Source organism: Neolamprologus multifasciatus, chromosome 2 (assembly GCF_963576455.1).
Source record: "Neolamprologus multifasciatus chromosome 2, fNeoMul1.2, whole genome shotgun sequence".
Taxonomy (NCBI): Eukaryota; Metazoa; Chordata; class Actinopteri; order Cichliformes; family Cichlidae; genus Neolamprologus; species Neolamprologus multifasciatus.
The window spans coordinates 22,611,629-22,626,341 of NC_140440.1; the positions used below are offsets into that span (position 1 = coordinate 22,611,629).

At 47.7% G+C, this 14,713-nt stretch overlaps 2 protein-coding genes across 2 annotated transcripts; both read left to right on the forward strand.

Annotated features, from left to right (window-relative positions):
- Positions 1–7,127: 7,127 nt before the first annotated feature.
- On the forward strand, positions 7,128–12,801 carry LOC146524348 (uncharacterized). Its single transcript, XM_085135479.1, has 5 exons — positions 7,128–8,664; positions 8,908–9,283; positions 9,947–10,149; positions 10,228–10,993; positions 12,791–12,801. The coding sequence occupies exons 1-5, from the start codon at positions 8,290–8,292 to the stop codon at positions 12,799–12,801; spliced, it is 1,731 nt and encodes a 576-aa protein (XP_084991605.1). The 5' UTR covers positions 7,128–8,289.
- Positions 12,802–12,848: 47 nt separating this feature from the next.
- On the forward strand, positions 12,849–13,598 carry LOC146524349 (uncharacterized). The gene has a single exon (XM_085172257.1). The coding sequence runs from the start codon at positions 12,849–12,851 to the stop codon at positions 13,596–13,598; it is 750 nt and encodes a 249-aa protein (XP_085028383.1).
- Positions 13,599–14,713: the final 1,115 nt, after the last annotated feature.

Consider the following 14,713-nt stretch of genomic DNA (forward strand, 5'->3'; position numbering starts at 1 on the left):
TGTGTTTATGGGATCCATCCTTTTGAGGTGACTAACTGGAGCCCAAAATGCCATGACACTTGAACCCAGTTGATGTTTCCGCAGTCACCGTGTCTGTCTCTGCTGCCAAGGATCCTCGTATATCGGTGACCTCGTCTGGTGTCTGTTCCTTCCTCTGTAAGAGACAGAAAACCAAAACACCTCTCTTCCCAGCTCTAACAATCTAATGTTGCTGTCTACTGATCTTTTGGTGGTTCAGAATTGGTTTAGAACATTCAGAATGTCCCAAGGACTTATCCTAATTTAGTGTATGTGTGTGTAAGCGTGTTTGCATGTAGCCCGCTGCACTCAAGGCATTTCCTACACTTTATCAGTCCGGACTATCGCTGAACGAAGCTTATGACCTTCAAAAAACCGAGTGCCAACTCATTATAAGCACATTTGCAAGATATGTATAAAAATGATTAAAACCACTCATTCTAGTAAAAGACATAAACAAATTAGCCATTTCTAATTCTAACATGTGTCCATTCAATGAAGCTAGAAAATTAAAAGAAAAGGTTAGTGACCTCATATCTCAGAAAGTATCAGACTTTCTCCTATCCAGTGTCGTTGCTCCAGTCTTGTTATCCTGTGTTAGGGAATGAAATCAATTTAATTGTCATGTTAGATCTGTTCAACTCCTGGCTCCGCCCAGAGCCTGCGTCTTCACAATCGTCTACAAACAAAACCTGTATTATTATGAACTTCACTTCAACATGAACTTGTTGACTACTTTTGACACCTGTAGATAGAAGATTAACATGGGGTTATAACAATCACTGTAATACAAATGTTAATATGTCAATAGCTTCAATAAATGTTCAATGCAATGCTTGTTATATGATTCTAATGTAACAATAATGCTGATGCTAAAATAACAGTAAAACACACCCTTTTTATCCCTTACTGACCACAGCAGGGGCATCTATGTTTTAATTCAGCCATGAAGCTCACCTGATTCATCACTGAGCCCCACCGGCACTGGCATTTGACAGGGTGGCGCTGCATATTCTTCCTTTAATGTCACTATTTTCAATCTGTTACTTAGAGTGCTTAAACATGAAGTAGACTACGTCCACTACAAGTCAATACAACTGTGAATGTGGCCAATTATCAATCTATTACCAATCAATAACAAAAAATAGCTTTATTTTATACATGCTTTTAGTCAACCACTCACCCACAGGATCTCCAATCCCAGAAAATTCCTTCTCCTCATTTAATGAGTCTGTCCTCCTTCCATGCCCTGGTAACTGGTCCATCCAGAGCCATATCATCTTGAAATATACATACAACAAGCCAAACCACACCTTGGTCACACCAACCCTTTTCCGCCCTGAAGATGTCCAACGCCATCTTAGTCTGGACTGTCAAAGGTGACTTTAACGCTGACTGTTCCGACAATCCATTTTATAACATTTCCTGGTCAGATTAGCCAATCTCTGCACACTGGAATAAACATAATCAACATGATCAACATTTTTCCTGCGTGTTTTTCACCATCTTATTGATTCCAACGCTCCATCCTTATGTGGTTTGCTACATTATGTTTATCTAAAACTCCACTCTGTCTCTAAATGTTTGAAGAATTCTTCATGTTTGGGGTCAAATTTTAAGAATTTGACCATACGTGAAATTAATGATGTTATCACCCCCATCGGGGCTTACCTTTCCCACTTCTGATGATATTCCTCCCTATTCTTTGCAAGTACCCAATTTTGGTGGCGAGAAACTGTTGGTGTGGTCAAGTGGGCGCTGTAAAAACAAAAGCTCAGGACAGAACAGTTATCAGTCATGTACTTCATACAAAATTAGCATATATTGAATTTCATATTGATCCTCTGAGTGTAATGGTACATTTTAATTTGAATTTATCAAAGCTAAACACAATAATTTTTCTTTATTTTGCTCTTGTTCTTGTGCAGCACCACATCTCAGCACATGCCCCTGTCGGTTCTATCTTACTTTTCTAAATTATTGACTATTTCAATGGAGAACCTAAATGACGTGGACCAGTATTTGTCATTACATATCTCTATTTTGAATGTGACAAGTCTATCATTCCCCTGTTATTCATAGACATCAATAGAGGGTTTTTTTGCTTTTTTTTCTATCAAAATTAATTGGCTTTTTACAGTGGCCTGCTATGGTTAATAATAACATGTTCAGTCTTGAGTGAAATCAAAGCTTCTCTTCACTTTAGCATTTAACATTCCCAACAATATAATGTGATACATTAATCGAAACACAACTAATAAAACACATTTTTCTTAATGGAAACATCAGTAGCTCAAAATTAGCAACCAAAGGGTTAAGTCTGCAGTTCACACTCATGTGAAGCTACAGCCTCCTCCTTTAGTCTCTGTCATCCTTCTGTTCCTGCAAAAACAAAACAAAGCAAGACAAAACATCCACCCTTCTTTTACAGACTGGGTGAATTGTTTGTGGACATTTACTAATCCTAAAGTCGGTACCGTTTTTGTCTCAGTATCAAGTCAGTTTAAACATTTAGTCGTCAGTCCATCACAGTCCAGTCACATGCATACATTCACACACATTTATACCAGATATTGCTGATAATGGAGTCTCACACGCAACCTATTCGAGCCTCCATCACCAGCAAGATGACGTCATCATTTTTAAAGGAAAACAGTTCCTTGTTTTTTTTTGACTGGATTGACTCGCTGCAATCCTTTTAGGCTCAGGACTTCTCATGTGATCAATGTCCCATATAAGTGAATTTCTCCCCAGCCCATTATAATCATGGAGAAAAATACTTTGCAACTGTTTTCAGTAAGAATGTTTTATAGCGCTTTAAAGTTCAATCTCTCAGGCCTGGATTAAAGAGCTGATTTGTTAAATCAGGAACTCACAAAATACCAAAATATCACCACCGGTGGATCACTCCTCTCAGATGTTCTTATTTCAGTGCACTGTAACAAAAGCAAAGACAAACGTAACCAATAAAATACTCATATAATAACAAATACTGGGGCCCGTTGGAAACATGTCCAAACATAAAACCATCTTTCTCTCTCTTAGAGAAAGAAAACAATCCAAACCTCACTGATAAAATCAACCTAGTGTTAAGCAAAACCCAAAATCAACCAAAACTTCACCAGAAAGTTTTTCTCTGTCCAGGGACAATATTGTGTAAGCATACAGGTACCGTAACTTCTTTTGCACTGACAAAAACATGTTGGACTTATTTGATTCAATAGTGGACACCAGTTGCACACAAATGTTTTGCTTTGGTAGGAACTTAAACAACTGAGTTAAATCAACACAACCTTTTCATTTTCAGTTAACCTGTGCATTTTGAGTTCATATTACACGATTAAGACATGTTCAGATGGAGTAAGTTGAGCTCCTGGAATATTTTAATTCTTCACAATTCTGTCATTTTATTTCAACACTATTCAATAACTTTTATCCAAATTCTACTTGGTCCCTTAAATACTACATGTTGTCTTCATATTGCCTACGGTTCAACAAAGTCTAAATTCTGGTTACCATAAAAATTGAATGGGTCTACACCAACTACCATCCTCCTATCTTTATCCTAATTGCACGAGGGCTGGGAAATAACTCTAAAGTGATAGGTTACGAGGCAGGGTGCACCCCAAACAGGTCACCAGTCTGTCACATAGAAACAAACAACCATTTACACTTACATTCACGGATAATTTAGAATCATCAATTAACCTAACTCTAATAGCTTCATGACTTTTCACTGTGGCAGGAAACCAGAATACCCAGAGAGAAACCACTGCAAACTAACCAGACTGTGGACTTGCACCCAGGACCTTCTTACTGTGGAGCAACAGCACTCACCAGCATGCCAACAATGTAGGAAATACAGGGAAGCTATAATTTCCTGTTGAATTTTGTACAGATCTTTAAAGCCTGAGGCAATTGTGTTAAATACACGTGGGATGCTTACGTAAATCCAAGGGCTGGCCCCCTTTTTCTTTTTTTTATTTTATATTTTATTATTTATTTTTTTTAATTTTTTCAGTGTGTTCCTCCTTCAATTAAATCTCAATCACAAAAATGTGGTGCTCCGAAATAAGACTCACACCGCTAATTCATCATTTTCACTCTGTACCACTGCTCCTTATCAGGCTGTGTGAAGCACAGTAAACAATTCAGTCGAGGCCTTGAGCCATAAACAGACATCACTCACAGACATTGTTTTCATAACCAAACTGCTTTAGACCCTGTCCCCTAAATCTACACAAATGCCCTCTGGGTGACATGAAATGCATTTAACCAATTAACCATCAATGGCTTCTTGTTGTTGTAACAAATTCTGTATTTGGACGTTTGTGTGCAACATTTTGCGTATCAGCATAGCATTTGTTAGTAAAGCATTCTTCATTGCATCAGCATGTGTGTGTATCACTCTTCATTGCACAAACATGTGTATGTGTGTGTGTGGATCACTTCTCAGTGAATTGAATCAGCATTTCGATTTGTGTGCGTGTGTGTGTGTCATTTCTCAGTCAATCAACGAGTGCATATGTGTTCATATGTGTGTTTCTCTTGCTTCTGAGTCAGTGTATGTAGATGTGTGTGTTTGTGTGTGTGTTTGTGTTCATCACTTTCCTGTTCTGGTGTTCTGGGTAAACCATGGCCTGAAGCGTGGCCTGGGGTCCTGCCCTCCCCCTTTTCAGTCCGTTTGCGTCCATTGGTGCTGCTGCCCAAAGTTCTCTCCATACTGGTTCTGGCCCCAATTGAGGCAGTCCTTTTCTCCAGTGTCCTGCATCTTCTCCTTGTCCAGCTCCTCCTTAACTTGACCCTTTTTGCTTCTGTAGGTCCTTCAGGGTTTGCTCCTGTGTTGGAGCTTCTCGTCAGGTTTGGCAACCTCCTGCTCCAACAAGCTCCGGCCTGATTTCAAGTCCTGTATCTGGGACTCCAAGCCTGACTGATGGGTTCAATTAGCAGCCAGCTCCTCCTTAGCCATGCTCAGTTTCTGCTCTGATGCCTTGAGCTCTTACTGAGGGCAGAAACCTCAGTCTTTTCCGTACACGTCAGATTGAAGTTTATTGATGTTTTCCTTGCTTTGCTCCACGGCCTTCTGCAGCTCTGCTGTTCGGCTCTTCTCAGAGGTCAGCTCCTGGCTGAGCCCCGACACCTGTGCCTTCAGCTTATGTTCTTCTGGTGCTTTTGTCCAATCTGAGGTGCCTCCTGACCTCAGTTACTCCTCGTGTCTCTGGCACGCCCTTTTTGCTGCCCGATCTTCCGTGTTGGTCCGTCACTGTCCTGCACAGTTTTAATGCAGAGTTGTTAAGGTCAGCATTTTTTGCTCGGCCTCACTTTTCATCCGGGCTTAATAGGCGTCTCGTCACAGCTCTGTCAGCTGAAGCTGTCTGGAAATCTCCCCCGTGTCGTGAAACGGGCCTTGGATTTAACGTTCTCCGTCTCCGCTGCATGAGATCTTTTTCCTGCAGCACTGTTGACATTCTCAGGCTGTTGTTGTGGGTCCAGCTGCTGTAGCATTTGGTCAGGGTCACATCAAAGATGGTAGAAGGGAGAGCAAAGATGGTAGAGGGGAGAGCAGGAGTCCAGGTCAGCCTCGGCTTTCCGGGCTGACAAAGCAGCCTGTAATTAAGCATAAAGAGAAAAAACAAAAACAAAACAAAAACAGACGAACAGGAAAATGATGTTGTTTTGGTTGTGTTATTCAGAGAGGGGCCAGGCCCTGTGTCAGCCTTCTCCCCCCCTTTTTTTTGTTTTTTCTCACTATATAATCAACTCCTAACCCACCAAATTGACAGGACAACACAGGTACACGTTAAAATTCTTAAGATCATGTTTAATAATTCAAAAAAGGAATTTTTATTTCATTCAGTAATCACTTGTATTAATCAATCAGAGGAAAACATGTCACAATTTGACTCTTTTAACCACTAAATTTGTTGTTTCATCACTGGTTTGTGATTTACCAGTGTCTGTCTTTTTGAAGTCAAGTTGTTGTCCTGCAACCCAGAGAGTTTATTTGTTAGTAGTGGATAGACTTTATCATTTAACATCAGGTGTATATTAAGTTTTGCTGCTTTAAGCTTGCTGGAAAATCTTCACGTGTTCATGAGTGTAAGCTGTTTCTTCATTGCGTGTATGTGCGTTTGTGGGTGGGTTATTTTAACTTTTTTCTCAAACAAGGCATTTATCTAATTGTGTGTGTTTTTAATTTTGTTTCCCAAATTTTGATTTCCCACCTTAAATAACAGCATTCCATGTCTTCAGCCAGGAATTAGAGCTTGCTTGTGAGATTCAGGGACACATGGTGCCAAAAACAATTCAGTGAAAAACTTGCCTGAAAATTTCCAGTGATGGTAACCGATAACTGGAGGAGAAGATGTCCTTTAAGCTTCTTTTTCGGGTGGGGACAAAGTGAGAGGTCAAGCTGTAAAATTTTGAGCCAGAGCTTGGCCTGTGTGTCGTCCCAATTTTGTTAATCTATCCTTTTGCTGCTGTACTCAGGTCTCCTGGTTGAGAGAAATCCACCTGTATTAGGAGACTAAAACATTCATTTACTATTTTTCTTACAACATCCATTTGGTTCATCTGCCTAGATTTTACACTCTCTCTTGGTGCATAGTTCACACAGTCAGGCAGTTGCCTTTTATGGGCATGCAAGTTTCCAGTCACTTACCCCCAGCAGCTGCGAAGCCGTCTCTCCCATATCAAAACTCAGCCAAACATTAAACATTCACCGTAGTCATTCAAAACTTTATTTATAATATTATAATCAGCAAAATCAGCGTTTTAATTACAGGCATGTATCATTATTTGCAAATCATACTTATAAAACTCAATAACACGCTAAACAGGAAGTCCTCTGTGGGCTTCACAGCAGCCACCTCATTTGCATGTTCACACACTATCTAAAAATAGCTCGCAGCGCACTGTCGTCACACACAGCCTCGTTTCACACTCAACTTTCTATTATATTACAAAGACGTCTTATATTTACAATCACTCTCAGGCCTGAAAGTTTTAGCGCCTACACAATTTTGACAAATTTAAGATAACGGGTCCAACCAAAGAAAGTCCAACTTTTTTGTAATCAATTAACCAGTATCAGACTCTAACTGGCCTCATCTCTAAAATCCCTAACTCAATTTACAGTGCCCAAAAAAGCGCAGATAAGGAGACTCTAACTCCTAGCTTGTTCCAGGATGCCCTGTACCCCACAGTCAAGCCAACTAAACTAACCCTGTTCGCCGACAGGTCAAGGTCGCGCGTCCGCGGCCAGGAGGGAGCGTAACCTCCGGGCTATGCGCCTCTTAGTGGACTCTAACCACCGTTCTAACAAAATTTATAATACTTTTAAACAACAGACAACACCCAAAAAACAAGAGTATGACTGAGGCAGATGCAACGTTATGGACATTGGAGACTCTAACTCGCAAAATGACCAACACAGATGCAATCCTTAGACCAATGGAGACTCTAACTCACAAACTGACCAATTCCCTATCAAACTACCTGAGACTCTAACTCAGTATTATTACCTTTACCTGAGACTCTAACTCAGTATTTTTACCTTTACCTGAGACTCTAACTCAGTATTTTTACCTTTACCTGAGACTCTAACTCAGTATTTTTACCTTTACCTGAGACTCTAACTCAGTATTTTTACCTTTACCTGAGACTCTAACTCTGTCATGGTCCTGGGTCGGTGACCCAGCGCTTTGAGTTTGTTATTAGTATTTTCTAGTTTATTCTGTTTTGTATTGGTGGTTGGGGTTTGGTTGTGTTTATTTTCCCTACCTGCGTCTCCCTCGGTGCTCTGTTCATGTCCTCGTGTTATGTAAAACAGTCTGTGTGTTTCCTGTTTTACTTTGTAGGGTTGTGTCTCGTTATGTCCATTAGTTCCAGCTGTGTCCCCTCCTGTGTGCCATTTCCTGATTACCTGGTGTGTGTATTTATAGTGGGTGTCGGTCTGTGTTCGTTGTCGGCTCGTCTGTGTTTCATGGTGTCTGTTCCTCGTCTGTGTCTCTCTGCCTCCCAGCCTCCCACCCCATTCGTGTGATCTCAGGTTTGTTATTTAGCTCACCCAGTTTAGGTTATGTTCTGTCCTGCCCTCAGTTCTGTTATTTGTGTATTGTAAATACTCTCCCCTCACTGCCTGTTTTGCCACTCCACCACTTGTAAATAAACCTCACTCGAATCACCAGTGGCTGTCTGCATTTTGGGTCCTCCTTTCCTCCACACCACACGGCTCACCCCGCCAGCCGTGACAGTACGAGCCGACCAAACATGGACCCAGCAGCATCCGCACCCTCCCAGGAGTTTCGGGAGGAATTGGTTGACTCTGTTTCAAGGTTGGTTAACCTGTGGCTTGAGCATGAGGGGGAGGCATTTCACCGTGCTGTAGAAGCCAGGCTACAGCAGCTAATCCTTGCTCACTCCTGGCTACTGGACTCACTTCACCCGCTCGCACAGAACTTCATTCTGAACGAGCTCCGTCTTCACCCCCCGGCTGCTACCACCCACCCTGCAACTCATGCTTCACTTTCGACAGAGGATGTTCTGCCCGGCCCGTCAACCCAGCCTTCAAGGGGGAAAAGGCGCTCACGCCGCCGACGCTCCTCGCCACAGTCGGACCTGGGGATTTCTGAGCGGCCGGCTGTGGTGAGTGGACAAGACACTCTTTTGGTTTCACCAGAACTTGTGACGGTTTATACCGGGGCTGTGTTTTTTGAGCCTGCTGCACAGCCGCAAGCTCGTTTAGCTGCACAGCCGCAAGCTCGTTTAGCTGCACAGCCGCAAGCTCGTTTAGCTGCACAGCCGCAAGCTCGTTTAGCTGCACAGCTGCAAGCTCGTTTAGCTGCACAGCAGCATTCAGCTCGGCCCCCGATATCCCCACTAGCCCAGTCATCTGCGCCAGCTCCGTCTTCACCGACTCCCTCTGTACGGGAGGCTGTGTCTGTGCCCCGCGTTTTGGACTCTTTTTCTAGTACATATTTTTTGCAGAGAGACAAACCACACAATCCTGAAAACACTCCTCAAGAGCTGGCCAGTTCTGAGATGCACTCCAGGGCCTCCCCAGAGGCTGGGTTTCAGCCCCCAGCAGACTCTGGACCCCTGGAGGTAAAGAAGCCAGCTGAGGACTGCACCCGGCTGTCGCTGCCTGAGCTGAGTCGATGCTCGGTGCAGTTGCAGTCAGCCTTGTGTTTGCCAGAGGCCCGTGCGCCTGCTGGTTCTGATCTGTTCCTGCCAGAGGCCCGTGCGCCTGCTGGTTCTGATTTGTCCCTGCCAGAGGCCCGTGCGCCTGCTGGTTCTGATTTGTCCCTGCCAGAGGCCCGTGCGCCTGCTGGTTCTGATTTGTCCCTGCCAGAGGCCCGTGCGCCTGCTGGTTCTGATTTGTTCCTGCCAGAGGCCCGTGCGCCTGCTGGTTCTGATTTGTCCCTGCCAGAAGCCCGTGCGCCTGTTGGTTCTGATCCGCTCCTGCCAGAGGCCCGTGCGCCTGTTGGTTCTGATCCGCTCCTGCCAGAGGCCCGTGCGCCTGCTGGTTCTGATCTGTCCCTGCCAGAGGCCCGTGCGCCTGCTGGTTCTGATTTGTCCCTGCCAGAAGCCCGTGCGCCTGCTGGTTCTGATCCGCTCCTGCCAGAGGCCCGTGCGCCTGCTGGTTCTGATCTGTTCCTGCCAGAGGCCCGTGCGCCTGCTGGTTCTGATCTGTTCCTGCCAGAGGCCCGTGCGCCTGCTGGTTCTGATCCGTTCCTGCCAGAGGCCCGTGCGCCTGCTGGTTCTGTTCTGCGCCCGCCAGAGGCCCGTGCGCCTGCTGGTTCTGTTCTGCGCCCGCCAGAGGTCTCCGCGCCTGCTGGTTCTGTTCTGCGCCTGCCAGAGGTCTCCGCGCCTGCTGGTTCTGTTCTGCGCCTGCCAGAGGTCTCCGCGCCTGCTGGTTCTGTTCTGCGCCCGCCAGGGGCCCCTGTGCCCGCTGGTCCTGAGACTATTCTCGCTGGAGGGCCCGAGGAGCCCGTCCAGCCCCCTGTCCCGTCAGCTGGAGGGCCCGAGGAGCCCGTCCAGCCTCCTGTCCCGTCAGCTGGAGGGCTCGAGGAGCCCGTCCAGCCGCCTGTCTCGTCCGCTGGAGGGCCCGAGGAGCCCGTCCAGCCGCCTGTTCCGTCCGCTGGAGGGCCCGAGGAGCCCGTCCAGTCTTCTGCCTCGTCAGCTGGAGGGCCCGAGGAGCCCGTCCAGTCTTCTGCCTCGTCAGCTGGAGGGCCCGAAGAGCCCGTCCAGCCGCCAGCTGCAGCCTCATCATCCTCGCCAGCTGCAGCAGCCGTGTCTTCATCCTCGCCAGCTGCAGCAGCCGTGTCGTCATCCTCGCCAGCTGCAGCAGCCGTGTCGTCATCCTCGCCAGCTGCAGCAGCCGTGTCGTCATCCTCGCCAGCTGCAGCAGCCGTGTCTTCATCCTCGCCAGCTGCAGCAGCCGTGTCTTCATCCTCGCCGTCGTCTGGTCCAGCCTCAGCATCCGCCGCGCCTGGTCCAGCCTCAGCATCCGCCGCGCCTGGTCCAGCCTCAGCATCCGCCGCGCCTGGTCCAGCCTCAGCATCCGCCGCGCCTGGTCCAGCCTCAGCATCCGCCGCGCCTGGTCCAGCCTCAGCATCCGCCGCGCCTGGTCCAGCCTCAGCATCCGCCTCGCCTGGTGCTGCAGGGGCCACGCCACCTTCAGGTCCCGAACTGCCGCCTCGACATCGGCGGTCGTCTGCCAGGCCGCTTGTTGGGCGTCATCGTCGATATGGACGACCTCCCAAAGGCCGCCGCTACCTTCCATGCGGCCGGCCTCCGGACTTGTGTCGCCGCCGCCGTTGCTGTCCGCACGGTCGGCCGCCTGATCTGTTTCCCCGTTGCCGCCGTTGCTGTCCGCACGGTCGGCCGCCTGACCTGTTTCCCCGTCGCCGCCGCTGCCGCGTGCACGGTCGGCCTCCGGAACTGTTTTCTCGCCGCCGCCGCCGTCCGCACGGTCGGCCGCCTGAACTGTTTCCCCGTCATCGCCGCTGCCGTGTGCATGGCCGGCCTCCTGAACTGTTTCCCCGTCGTCGCCGCTGCCGTGTGCATGGCCGGCCTCCTGAACTGTTTCCCCATTGTCGCCGCTGCCGTGTGCATGGCCGGCCTCCTGAACTATGTTTTGGGACCCTGTTCAGGAACTCCAGTATGTGTTGTGTTTTGGACAATTCGTTTGGCCCGCTGGAGCTTGTTTTTTGTTTGGTTGTGGTCCCTCCGTCCTGGTCCCCCGCCGCCCGCCCTGGTCGGGTCGTTTTTGATTTTTTGGGGGGGGTTTTGTGTTTCTGTTGGGCTGTCTGGAGCCAGCCCTTGAGGGGGGGGTACTGTCATGGTCCTGGGTCGGTGACCCAGCGCTTTGAGTTTGTTATTAGTATTTTCTAGTTTATTCTGTTTTGTATTGGTGGTTGGGGTTTGGTTGTGTTTATTTTCCCTACCTGCGTCTCCCTCGGTGCTCTGTTCATGTCCTCGTGTTATGTAAAACAGTCTGTGTGTTTCCTGTTTTACTTTGTAGGGTTGTGTCTCGTTATGTCCATTAGTTCCAGCTGTGTCCCCTCCTGTGTGCCATTTCCTGATTACCTGGTGTGTGTATTTATAGTGGGTGTCGGTCTGTGTTCGTTGTCGGCTCGTCTGTGTTTCATGGTGTCTGTTCCTCGTCTGTGTCTCTCTGCCTCCCACCCCATTCGTGTGATCTCAGGTTTGTTATTTAGCTCACCCAGTTTAGGTTATGTTCTGTCCTGCCCTCAGTTCTGTTATTTGTGTATTGTAAATACTCTCCCCTCACTGCCTGTTTTGCCACTCCACCACTTGTAAATAAACCTCACTCGAATCACCAGTGGCTGTCTGCATTTTGGGTCCTCCTTTCCTCCACACCACACGGCTCACCCCGCCAGCCGTGACAAACTCAGTATTTTTACTTGTAACCTTACTTCAAATTTCAACACTCATGAGATTTTTTCCTCAAAATCAAAACAGACACTCACCGGCAACTTTTACTGAATAGACATTTAATTTCATCGTCCAATTCAGCACACTTCGGATAAAATCAACAGGCCTGTGCCTACCTCTTTTATAAAGGCGCCTGTCCACTCAGTTCGATTGCCGGATAATGTCTGCCCGTCTGACCACCTCGGACCGTCCAAGCCTCCAAAACTTCCATCCCAATACCACAGGACGAGCCCCCAAAACTGTTACGGATTCAAATATTGGGGATGGATACAAGAGGAAAACCAAAATAACAACACTGGTCCGGCCGGGTTGAGTCAAACGATGATTTAATGAACACACGCGTGGGAGATGGACACCATACAGCAGACAGCATCAGATCTCAAAATGGTGGAGCCTTGATCAAACTCTTATAGCCTCTAGTGGCCCCCACCTAATCATAAAAGCCTAAACATTCACATTCTTTCTCACACAGCGCCTAAGCTACGACCTTGGCTCCCTGTTTATCTGCTCCTGATGAGATGGGGCAGTATGCTCTGTTCTCTTCTACTCAGACAAATAAGGCGATGACTTTCTGTGAACAGTATTTCTTATAACTCAGCAGTATAATGCATCATGAAACAATATCATTCATTCACAATAAATCAGCAGTCTAATATAATGCAAATCAGTTTACCAAATGTAATAGTTATCACCTTCTTCTAATTCAGGAGCATAATGCAAACTAAAACTACATAATAATTCACAATCTTTAATTAGGGGTCTAACATGGCATAAAATAATATTATAATCCGACACATGTCACACCATTAAGAGCAGAGTTAGAAGATATACAACGTGAAAGGTTCCTGTTCCAGCAGTCGTATGACTAGATGAGAGCCAGGCTGGCTGATTTCCAGGCCCTTCATGCTAGTTTGCTGCAGCTGCTGGACCGTGCAGAGAGTCTGCAGCTCAGTCCACCACCCAGAGCCCCTGCTGTTCATCTCCAGCCACCCCCTGCTGAAGAGGAAGAGGACTGGCCTCCACCACCTCCTCCTGTTGTGTTCAAGGAGGAGTCTGTCTCCAGCCAGGGTCCAGTTGTGGACTGCATCGATACGATGATGAAAGAGCTCCAGAATCTGAAGAGGGAGTCTATGGCTGCACAGGAGAGTCAGATCATGCCCCCACATGAATCTAAGCCAGGGTTCACTTCTCCTCAGCCAAGGACCACCTACCCTCCAGCGCCGCCTCCGAGGGCACACCCCCCTCCATTGCAACCACTGCCAGCTCCACCTCCGTCCTCATCTACTCCTTTCTTGACCTACAGGGGGCCTCGTCCAAGCATTCCCAAGCTCACACGCCGTGATCCTGGGGAATTTGCTCGTCTGAAGATGGCGCTAGAGAGCTTATTGCCCTCGGAGAGTTCAGAGCTCTTCAGGTACCAAGTCTTGTTAGATCACCTGCACCTAGAGGAAGCAAAGTTGATAGCGGACGCTTACCTCCATTCTGCCACGCCCTTCAGTGACACTATGAACGCTCTTAACGACAGGCTTGGGCAGCCCCACCAGCTTGCCCTGAGAAGAATTGCTGCTGTCATGGACTCACCTGACATCCGCCGAGGGGATGCAGCCGCATTCGAGTGATTCTCTCTCCACATCTAGTCGCTCGTGGGCATGCTCAAGACTTTAGGCCCTGATGGGGAGGTCAAACTCCAGTGTGGCTCCCATGTGGCTCGACTCCTTAGTAAGCTTCCTTCAGAGCAAAGAGCTGATTTCTGTCGGTGCATGTACAACCATTCTGGTCAGGCTTACACCCTGGACGACCTGGCTACCTGGTTAAAGTACGAATCCTGGTGTCAGGACTATGACGGCTTGCCCACTCCAGCGATCACCAGAGAGAAGCCTGATGTCAGACCAAGCAGACGCTCTGTTGCGGTTCTTCACAGTGCAGAGAGCTCACCCGGGTCACTAGGTACCACTCCAAACAAAGCTAGGTAGCAACCCTACTGCGCCTTTTGCGATAACCGTGCCCATCACCCGAGTCAGTGTCAGGAGGTCATCAGGCTGAGTCGCGAACAGCTCACAGACTGGATAAAGACCAACAAGAGGTGCTGGCGTTGCGCTCACTCCCATCAGGCAGCACAGTGTACCCTCAAGAAACCCTGCAGCCTGTGTCAGGGTCGTCATCTGCAGGTCCTTCACAACGTGAATTCTAAGCCCTTAAAGACACATGGCCCAGTGTCTGCTCCCCCACGAGAAGGTGAGAATCCTACGGGCGTCCTGTACCTCGATCGTCCTATAGAGAGCGGCCAAGTCCTGTTAAAGGTTGTCCCAGTCATCCTTCACCATAATGGCAAGACTTTGAGCACTCACGCAGTTTTGGATGATGGGTCAGAGAGGACTATGCTGCTATCCACCGCTGCCCAGAAGCTTGACCATCGAGGCATCCCAGAGACACTTCCATTGCGCACTATCAGGCAAGATGTGCAAACTCTGCATGGATCATGTGTCTCATTCAAGATCTCCCCTGGTGGCAAACCTAAGCTGAAGTACAAAGTCCGCAACGCCTTCACCGCCACCCGTATCGACCTAGCCAAGCACAGCTACCCAGTGGAGTCCTTGCAGCGGAAGTACAGACACCTCCGAGGCCTGCCTCTCCAGTCCTTCAAGAAGGTCAAACCTCTCCTTCGTATTGGCAGTGACCACACACAGCTCATCACTCCAACTGAAGCTGTCCATCTTGGTCCACCGGGTGGTCC